General features: G+C 52.8%; 2 protein-coding genes across 2 annotated transcripts; one reads left to right on the forward strand and one right to left on the reverse strand.

Annotated features, from left to right (window-relative positions):
- Window positions 1-418: 418 nt before the first annotated feature.
- QC762_0029360 (uncharacterized protein) lies at window positions 419-1,218 on the forward strand (the record flags this gene model as incomplete). Its single annotated transcript, XM_062883209.1, is given in 3 exon segments — window positions 419-650; window positions 708-813; window positions 825-1,218. The coding sequence occupies 3 exon segments, from the start codon at window positions 569-571 to the stop codon at window positions 1,216-1,218; spliced, it is 582 nt and encodes a 193-aa protein (XP_062747547.1). The 5' UTR covers window positions 419-568.
- Window positions 1,219-3,894: 2,676 nt separating this feature from the next.
- Window positions 3,895-9,266, reverse strand: QC762_0029370 (uncharacterized protein; the record flags this gene model as incomplete). Its single annotated transcript, XM_062883210.1, is given in 8 exon segments — window positions 3,895-4,468; window positions 4,474-5,021; window positions 5,075-5,439; window positions 5,491-5,966; window positions 6,024-6,037; window positions 6,091-6,236; window positions 6,289-7,175; window positions 7,314-9,266. Coding segments are annotated over 7 exon segments (2,325 nt in total). The 5' UTR covers window positions 6,491-7,175; window positions 7,314-9,266.
- Between the last annotated feature and the right edge of the window lie 1,672 nt (window positions 9,267-10,938).

Below are 10,938 nucleotides of genomic sequence, written 5' to 3' on the forward strand. Positions count from 1 at the left end.
TTAGGGATTGCGAGGCTCTCCTGTGCTCACCGAGCTTTCCGGATTGGCCGTTGCCTGTGCGACAAGCATACTGTTGATGATCCCCGATGTCTTTGGTGTAGTCATCGCAGCCGTTGGGTTGTCTCCAATGCTGGCGTGCGAATCTGATATTGGAGAACATGGAATTTCGATGAGGCTGGGAACGGAGACTTCTGGGCCGACGTGGGCCCTGGAATCTGTTACCAAATGGTTTGTGTTTTTTGGGTTCAAGACGTTGAAAAAGAGCCAGTCACAGCGACCCGTTGTCCGGCAATCGGTTGGGCTCTGCCGAATCACAGGCGGCGATCTTTCTTATCTCAGGGCCCCGCTTTCTTCCGCCGATCTTCCACGCACCTTTTCAACTGCATTGCGAAACGTGTGAGTTGAACCCTCTGAATACCAACACCGGCTAACTGACAACTGCATCACGGGTAGGGGTAATCAGCAATGAGCCTTTTTGTTATATAAAGCTCGGGGGTAACGAGTGCTGGGGCAGACAGACTTGGCGAGCACGGCGAGCAGGCAATCCCCGGTCAGCAGCCACAACATCATGTCGACGACACCACTGATGAACGATAGCCCCAGGACGCCGACGGACATGTCAGCCTCGCGGACCTCGCCGCTGCATGACCGTACGATTCCAGACCTCAGCGCCAACGCCCAGACCGAACATCTAATCTATCTACCAGCGTGCCAACACAAACATCATGTGGTTTTGCTCAATGAAGTGGCTCGACACCAACAGCTTGAGGCCTCTGATGTGGTGGTGGTGATGGCGGTGGTGGACGGGGCAATGTCTCAAAAAGTCCCGCTTTCGGGGTGGACGGAGACGGACGAACCATTGGACTGCTCGTTCTTCTTTTCCTGATGTTGCTCTGCACCCCGGATCGCGAAATTGGAAGCGTCGCCAGTCTGCTCGAGTCGTCGGAACCCCTGCCCAAAGGAAACATGCGACCTGCGGGTTGCTCTCCACCCTGGACCAAACCCCCTGTCAGCGGTGGCGTCCCAAAAGCTGAAAAGCGGGTGCCGAGCCCCACGCCCAAGAAGATGGGCTTCTTATCTTGGATTCAGGGATCAATCAGAGGCGCGGGGATTTCCTGGGGAAACAGTCAAACAACATCACCTCACCGCAGATACACACCCCAATCGCCAACAGCAGCAGAGGGGAAGCGGAATGCCCGTATTGATTTCATTAATTAACGAGTCCTTCATGCAGGCCCAGGCCTCCAACGAAAATTTCTCATTGTTGAGATGAGTTCATCTTTCTCAAAGCGCCTTCATCAGTCTAGCCTTTCCTCTCCCCACCAGTTTCGCCAGCCTTACAAATAGAGAAACCAAGAAACCGCCCCCATCAGATACGACTTTTTCCGATCTCCACTACAATAAGCGGAGCCAAAACCACATGTTTGACGCGCATCAAAAGACGAGACGGCAATCCATACTACGATCCCAGAAAGACACACCGATCCAACAGAACCGTCCCATTCCGCCCAGCAGATGGGATGACATCACCAGAAGGAAGCCTCAATGCAAGCCAAGGTAAAGTCCGGTCACCTAGTGTTTTGGTGTCCGTCTTTTCCAGTCTGCGGGAGATTACCGGCTGCAAAAGAGCCGCAAATATCAACTGTATGTATGCGCGCGGATATATGTGCTGATGTCACCGCAACACCGGGCTATGAAGCAGCTCCGAGGTCGGGTGAGTCCACGGATGGCAAAACTGAGAGTTACGGATGCGGAAGGGGGTGAGGAGATCATCTAGGGTTTCTCTCTTGATCAGCATTGATTTCAATCCGTAGAATGCGGCCCACAGCGATATTGTATAGTGTATGCGCATCCTCATATAGTGAGATGGAGTGATGGGCCCAACGGACAACCATCATCCAAGCTGCGTTGAGCCTAGACAACGGTTCTTGGACTCCACATTCAAGCGTGATCCACCCTTAGACAGAGCCTCACGAATAGCCACACTATGGACAGGTCGAGAGCCTAGTTCAACTCCATATCTGTGGAATGAGAGGCAAATTGGGCTGCTGTAGTATATTCCGCGGTTTTCCGTGGCAGCGGAAACAAGCTCGACGGTCATCAACCTAGACTTTGCTTCGTCCTCAATGGGAACAGATGCGGCAACTGAAATAGGACCAATGGGTGTGGCTTCTCGTTCCCCATAGTCAAACTGAGAAAGGTTCTACACTATATCCTGAGATACCAAGTTCAACAAAGGGCATTTATTTCATATTAAACCAATAAGCTCCAACAACTGCATCCTACACAAGACTAAAAGCAAACAACCGCGAGAGCAGCTTTTAAAAGGCTATGTTAATTGGTTGGCATATCATGTCTATCCCCTGACAAGCGGGGCCATCTGCGTGATGTTTGCCTCAAACATACCTGTGATCGAGTCCACCAAGCTTGCACAATGTCTTGTTTTGCTTTCAAATTTATATGCTCATCAGTTTTACAAGCATTCTGGTGACTGCATTGCTTCCTACCTCTGTCTTCAGTCTCGAAGTGTTTCTTCCCAGTCTCCATGACATTTAAATTTCCTGGAACACTAGTTCCAACTCAAAGAAACCGCCAGAGTCTTTAAGCAAACAACCCGAGACATGACTTAGTCAAGATAATTGAACCAAAGATGCCTGTCCACGCACCTGTGAGAATCCCGGTGATCGCCCGGTATAGAATCCGTCTGGTTTTGGCGTCTAGAGAAAGAAGAAGAGGATACCTTCCCTAGAAAGGACAATACAGCTGTTGGAGGAGAAGCCGAGCAAAACGAGAGAGCGACAGCTGTCCGTCGTTTGCTCCCCGTCAAAGACTTTCCATCTCGACACCAACAATGCAGTCTTGTGTGTCCATCCCGCCCTCGGACGGTGGCTATGGTAGTCCTCCCGAAAACACAGTCGACAAGCTGACAACCACCACATCATACCACCACCACCATCACCACCACCACCACCACCACCACCACCACCACCACCACCACCACCAACAACAACAACAACAACAACAACAACAACAACAACAACAACAACAACAACAACAACAACAACAACAACAACAACAACACCTTCCTTTACCCCTTCCTCCCTCCCAACAAACACCTCCACCACCGCCAACCTCCACGAGCGCCTCCACCGCCTCGAATCCCACCCGCCACCGTCTCCAAACCCTCCTCCTCCTCCTCCACCAACACCCCGCAATCTTCATAACCCTTCCCTGGCTGTTCCCCAATACAAGCAGAAGAACCTCCTCACCCAACCACTTACTTCAACACCCCACCACCCCTTCAATCTCAACCAACCCCCTACTCCCTCAGGATACAACATCAACCCATCAACCTGCAACCACTGGTCCGAACCCTACCCCAACCCCAACACTCACACCCCAAACCTCGACAGGCCATGGGAGCCATTTGATGACCACGAGCTCACCACCACCGATCGCCCCACGGAGTCGGTGTCTCGAAAAAAAAAAAAAAAAAAGAATAAAAAAAACCGGCGTTTAGCGCCGTGGTGGACTGTTAGCCATGCTCCATAAAAGCAGTCCTTCAAAAAACCACCTATAGACGACCAATATATAAATAAAATCCCTATACCCCCTTCCTTAACAATCTCCCCATTTCTGTTGTGATCCCATCTGTCTTTCTGCCCACTTTATCAAAGCCACAGTCCAAGAAAAAATAACCTCACAAAAACACCATTCACAGCAAAACATCAAATATGACGGACAACCTCAAAACGAAACCAATATCTCATTAATCACTACTTCCTGCGGGTAAAATCTATGGAAAAATAACAACGCCTAATGATGCTCCTCCAACCCCTCATACCTCCCCTCAACATTGGCAATCGCGCTCTGCAGCGCGCTCGTCAGATCAACTTATGAAACAGCGGCCGATTGATCCCATGCACGGCGCCACCACCGTCCGCCCACTGTGGCTCCGGCCCCAGCGACATCCTCTTCTGGTGCAAAAGAAAGAACCGCATGCTCAAACGTAACCGTCGGTTTTCTCGGAACACTCTCACTCCCGCCCGTCCCAACCTTCTTAGGATCATTTGGCCCACGGTGATGATGCTGCTGCTGCTTCTGCTGCTTATTCCCAACCTCCACATCAGCAGCAGTCTGCCTCCTGCTCCTCGCAATCTCCTTCTCGTTCACCTCCACCTCCGGCCGCCGCAGCCCGCTGTGCGACCCCCAATCTCCGCCACAGAAAAGATGCTCCTCCACCTCCTGTGCGGCCCGTCGGCACAACAGTCCGGGTACCCAAACCCCCGCCGCCGCCAGCGCCCTCTTCGCCCACCGGTTGTTGATGCAGGCAATGTGCCAGTCGACAATATCCGGGCTGGCATACCGGTCCAGCTGATTCCTCACGTCAATCAGCTGCTGCACCGAGGTAATGTCGACGTGGTTCACCGAGCTGAAATCCAGAATCACCGCCTTGAGCGTCGGCAAGCTCACGTCCACCCCCACGATCCCCCGCGTCCACCCCGGCCGCAGCCGCCGCCTTCATGTCCTTCCTGACGGGCCGGGAAACGTTCCAGGCCGATCGCCAGGCCGGTCGAAATGCGACAGGTTCGTCCGCCGGTGTGCGCAAAATGTGTTCCACCAAGTGCTCCAGGCTGCTCCCGCGTTCCGGGTAGCTGAACCCCTCGGCGAACCGGTAGATGAAGATGCCAGGGATACGGATTGTCCAGCTCAATCTCGGGGTTGGACCCATCCGCGTGCGTGATAGGCAAGAAGATGTTGCGTGTCGGCGCCTCCTGCGAGCCGGTAAACGTGCCATACCCGGGTACCGGCTGCTGCCTGTCGTTGCCAATAACGCGATTTCCAAGCATGGATTGAACCTTGACACGCCCAAGAACCGGCCTTTCGATCTCAAAATCCGAAGAGAAGATCGCTGCCGAGAGCAGCACCGTGGTGTAGATGCCATTCTCCAATGCTCGAAAAGATGGTGACGAACACACCGACAAAAAGATCAAGACCTCAAATGGTGATACGAGCCAGAACTGATAGATGGTATTGGGAGGGTGATGAGGTCGCCGACGGCATGGATAATCACCGCAGAGAGTGACGCGTTGGGAATGTAGTAAAACACGGCCGGCAAGGCGTAGATGGCGGGGAGGGAACCACAAAAGGCTGTGATGACGCCGGCAAACGGAGTCCTCACGCCGGCCTTCGACTTAATGGCAGTGCGACTGAAAGAGCCCGTTGCAGCGTACCCGCCGAGGAAGGGCCCCAGCATGTTGGTGATGCCAATGGCTACCATTTCTTGAGAAGGGTTGATTCTGTAGTTGTTGACCCGACCGAACGACTTCGAGATAGCAATGTGTTCGATGAGCAGCACCACTACAGTAGCGGGCAAGTATCCCATCAGGTTGCTGACAATAGAGGTATTGATGACCGGGACAGCCGCGTTTTGGAACCCTGGCAATACATCAGTCACCAATCTATTTCAGACGTTTGGCTGGTACATACCTCTAGGAACGTCAAACAAGATTTTGAATCTGGCTGTACCCCTCGGCAAGCTCCTGTTGACCAGGTAGCTGATCAGAGTGTAGAGAACAATGACGAACACGACCCTCAACGTCAGAAATGAAGAAGGCAGAAGCTTTTGATGTTTTTTGGGTAGTGTGTCCCAATCCACATGCAGACTCCCTGATAAGGTAAAGCATAGCAAGTGCCGACAACCCCATGGCGGCATCCATACTCGCTGTGTTTCAGGTGTTTGAGTATGTTGATGAACACAAAGATACGTCGGATCGCGAGTTGAAAAGCCGCTGAGGCCCATCAGCGATGGAACTTGCCCGACAGCAATGCAGATGGCTGAGCCGGTCATGAATGCCGAGAGTGAGGTAAGCGAGATAATATCGACAATCCATCCGCAGCGGATGAGCCCGATGGACACCACAACGGCACCGGCCAAGAGTGCAGAGCAGATGCAATGACATGGCCTGGAACGTCAGGAAGGACAGCAGCCATATCAGTCGACAGCGCCGGTAAGTTGAGACGCGACAGCAACAGGCTGTCAGAGTATCAGTAATCTAGCACCAAGCATTGAGCTTTGGGATGCCTTACCGATGGTGATGTCCTTGAGGTTGCGAAGAACCAGTAAGCAAGAACACCCATAAAGCTCGAATACAGACCAAACTGAACATCCAGGTTGGCCAGTCTGGCATAAGCCATACCTTGAGGTAATACGACAGCAGCGCCGATGGTGATGCCTGTTGTCTGGTTAGTAACAGGGTTCAATAAGCCGGCATTGAGTTTCCTTACCAGCAACCAGATCTCCAGCGAGCCATTGAAGGGATTGTAGGTATCCGATCCAGGAGAAACGAAACAGAGACACCAGATATCGCGCACTTGCGGGCCAGAAGGTACTAATTTCAAAAAAGTCATCCACCCTCGGTGACTCCTCCACAAATGTCTGAGTCTGGTCTGTGTTGAAATGGGCTGTTTTCTCTTGGGTCATTGACATGGTGATGATATGGGTCTTTTTTGGTTGTAGCTGGATTCCCAGCAGCCAGGCCTGTGTACCAACTCAGATGTCATGGCTAGTTTCTGATGATATGACCACACTGAGAAGAGTCGATGTTGAGTTCTTGAAATGCTGTCACACCATGGGCTGGTAAGGAAGAGATCAAATGCTTGAACAGATACACCGCCTCGGATCTTTTTCAATCTTTTTAGATGCTGTAAATGATGCGATCCGAGGGCGTATCGGCCTGAATAAGCGCCGGATTGCCGAAGTCGTCGTCAGCTGCGGGATTGCGCCGGATATACCAAACCATGCCGTAGGTGTAAGGATTATAGGTGATGAGGTTTGGCGGAGATGTGATTAGGAGGCTGCAGATGGAGTGTGCCCCAAATCACATTAATAGATGGGCGGCGTGAGTGTTTATCATTAGGTAACAGGTCCCGCTCAGAGTGCCGGGACTCCACTTTCTAGCAAAGGTGACGGGAGGAAGAATGAGACATCAGGAGACCAGCTCAAAGGTCCCAACAACCTGGAAAAGCAACAAGGAAGGCTCGATACGCATATCCTAGAGAGGCAGGGAATGTTGGACTGTTGACGTCGGGCCCGACAGGCGGTGAAGAGGCGGCGGGGTCGGGTGCGGTGGGCGAGTGAGCATCAGAGTGGATGGCGCAATCGATGCCCTTGCCTATCACAGCCCAACAAATTACCACTGGCACCGCTGGGTCCAAGTCTTAGTCCGCAGTTGGTGGGACTGGGAAAGGCAGGGAAGTGACTAACCAAGGTCTTTGCCGGCCGGGTTGAATGGTGACGATCAACGTTTCACCTTGCTAACCCACCAGGACATATCCTCAGTTGCAGTTTCAAACCTCAAAGTCGAGGCTACCGTACGGGAGACCGCTAGGCCAATCGATTCGACACCAAAAGCACAGTCATCGCTGAATGTGACACCGGCAAGGCACGAACATGTGAGTAAGATATTCGAGAGCAATGAGGGCTCACTTGAGCACCAATGTCAGCCCGACCCGAGAACACGGGAAGACATCCATCGTCGCTGTCTCAGTAAACGCAATGTAGGCGTTGGTTAGCGATTTGCAAATGCCATGTTTCCAGCATAATTCAGTGGGTAAACCCCGCCCCAGCCTATCAAGCTACAACGGATGTGTGGCTACTGACCTCGAGAGAGTCACCGTGTCTCGTGGAAGATATGTATGGGGTTGTCTTGATGATGCAATGAGCACCGAAGTTGAGGTGCTTTGCCAAGGGCCAGTCAAACCACCCAAACCCCGCGGCGGGCTGCTGAGTCATCCCATCACCAGGGGCGAGGGAGGGAGGGATGTTGTTCTTCCTCTGATATACTTGCAATGTTGATGGGGCCTTCTGGCGTTTTGGGAGCTTCAACTCCGATATCCTCCATGGCTTGGCGGTGATGATGTGAAGCTGTGTGGTCTGGATTTGATTCTGGCTGTTGATGGCGGGCAATCGTGCATGATGACCTGCAGATTTTGGCCCGCGTCTTGGCAACGTTGCTCTGGGACAAGACATCAACTGTCTTATCTAATCGCCCACCAGTTGTGATTGTTCCCTTTTCCTGCCTGAGCAACATGCTGTTATCAGGCTAGTGCCATACCACAGTGGATGATGGGCATGAGCTGTGGATTTGCCCTAAGGGGACTCATATTCCGCAGGGGTGAGATGAACAAAAGGTTTTGAGTGATGCGGCGGGTGCATCAGATACTGTATATACTGCCAGCTTGGTATCTAAACCTCGCTGTCTCCATCTTGAACGAGGGCACGGGCATTGCCATCTAAGTGGTAGAAAGTGGCTCCGGGTGATCATCTTGGCAACCGTCAGCCGCTCCGGGCCGCAACCGAACATCCACTCCGGGGCCGGCATCAGCTGGGGATGTGCTCCCTGGCGAGACAGCCGTAACCTTTGTGGTCAGGCCGGCATCCTCCGTGAATTGTCTTCGGCCTCGACTCTCAGATCGGCAGGGGCGGGGGCCGACTCAGTGACCAATCCCGTCTCGACGGCGATCCATTAGGGAAACTGAAACCATGACCAGGAAGTTGCCAGAGAAAACAGCTTGATCGTCAAAAGTTGGTTCTTCTGGAAGGATGGAACAGGGGGTTTCGGTCCCGATGCATGGCGACCTCCTCGATGGAAAGTGGTTGCCGAAAATTGCAGACCCGAAAACAGGCTCTGCAAGGTTTCCGTTGTTCTAGGGCCATGCCGTTGCCGGGGAGAAGGTCCGGTTCACGAAAATGGTTGTCTGGGCAAATGGAGTCCAATTACGCTAACTATTTGGATATCGTCAGTACCTTCGGTCGATCTTCGCGGAACCATTGCGTAAAACTGAGTTGTGAAGAGCTTTTCCGTCAAAGAAGACGAAAATTTCATTCCTATTTTCAGGTGTTAATTGGACAGACAAAAGGATCTCGCTATCTTGATATTCGGGAAACAGAGGCTGGTTGTCTGAGTTCTTGCAACCTGGTGAAGAACCGGGACCAGGGACCAGAACTTCGGTAGATGGTGGAGAATGCAACCCGAGGTTGGGGAACCGAGGAAGTTCGTCGTCCCCACGCGTCAAGGATGGGAAACCGTTCTGCCAAGAGGTCAAGGGTGGCCTGCTAGACGGTCACTTTGTGAGCTATCGATCATTCATCCATGAGCAGATCGAAAGCCATCCATCATCAAAGCCTTGTTGAGTAGCCTGATGAGAACTTCAACGAGAGTCAATATACAGAAAGGTGAATGATTGAATCAAGCCGGACAATGGATAATGTATGTAGCTTACATAGAGCACGCGTCTAAATCGGTACGTGACGTGGGACGCGAAATAGTACACGCCGAAGCAAGGGGCGTTTGGAAGCACGGGCTTCTGTGCAGACCAACCTCCGACTTCCAGGAATGTTCCCCGCCACTCCAGTCTTGATGTGATGCAGGTGTCCCAGAAACCAACCACAACGGCGCCCGATCAAGTTGCGGTCCAGTTTTGTTATTGTCGGCGTTACCAGCTCTGCGCCTCGTGGTTCTTCAACAACGTTAACCACCTGTAAGCCTTCAATTCACATTGCAATGACTCTTCGCGACCTGAAGGCAAAACCCACGGAGGGGTTGCCGAAGTTCTACAAAGAAACCCGGACCATGTCGCCGATGGCGAGTCTCAAGCACCAGTGCAGCTCCACTCGCCTCCATCCCCCGGTTCACACAGGACCTTGAGAGATTGCAATCGGCTCGCCAACTTGGGTGCAAAAGTCGCCAGCCAGGGTTCTGATTGATTACCCAGCAGAGGCTGCAGCAGCAGCAGCAGCAGCAGCAGCATATTCAACACCATCCTCCCACCCAGCGGCAGCATGCTCGAATCCTGAACCCCTATCCCATGTGCGCAGACATGCCAAACACCATCAACCGGTCGCCACAACGAGGACGCGCCAGCAGCGACGCACCCATTACAGTTCCTTCCCCACACATTCCGGAGCAGCCATGACAGCCACGCATTCCGCTGAATAAGCGGTCCCATATGATGCCATGTCTCGACAAACTCTTGCGAGAAAAGGGCCTCCAAACGGAGATATCGAGGGTGCTTTGGAGAGCAGCCGGCGCTGAAGATTCTTGATCAGGGCATCAAGGCGGGCGAAACGGCATGGTAAGCCATCTACATGCTGACCATAGCATAATACCAGTACACACTAACCTTGAACCATAGTCCTCTCTGTTGCATCTATGTATGGCTGATTTTGCTCAATGCGCCTGTTCTCGAGACCGATTCTTACCTTGCACTTATCACCGTGGCGCGTCACGCATACTCAAAAATTCGTAATACGTTCCGCACTCTCTGCTTCGAGTCACTTTTCCGACGGCGTGTGGCAGGCGAGGCGAGCCTGATCCGCCTACTCAACGCCATTGCCTGAACTCCATGATGCCCGCGCAGAACGCACCGGGGAGCCCAGCATATGCAGCAGTTCCCGCCAGTCTCTTGACCAACCCAACAGTCGGCCGGGAACGGGCTATGGAGCGGCTATGATTCCAACCCAACCTCGCCCATGTCGAAACATCGAGCCCGTGCTCTGACGCTTACAACGGAGGGTCACTGAGGCATGCCTCTTGATCCAGGAACTTACGTCCAGGGAATGAATGTTCTGGCAGCACCCTTCTTGTACGCCGCTCGCAGTGAGGCCGAGGCTTTCATTGCTTCCACCAGCTTCTAACCAAGGAGCTGCCCGGCTAAGCATTCGTGGGTGCTATGGATGGGTGTACAAAGGGGCTGGCGTTGGTCGACAAAGTGCTCCCATTGTAGACCCCAAGCTCAGCCTGTATTTGCTCTCGAAAAACCTGACGGCTGAAATATACGCCTTTCCCTCTGTTTTGACGCTCTGCGCCCCTGCACCCCCCGCTCCCCAGGGTCAGCTTCGTCTCTGGGACTTTCTTTTGCATATGGGCCTCACCT

This window comes from Podospora pseudocomata (genome assembly GCF_035222375.1).
Source record: "Podospora pseudocomata strain CBS 415.72m chromosome 1 map unlocalized CBS415.72m_1.2, whole genome shotgun sequence".
Classification (NCBI taxonomy): domain Eukaryota; kingdom Fungi; phylum Ascomycota; class Sordariomycetes; order Sordariales; family Podosporaceae; genus Podospora; species Podospora pseudocomata.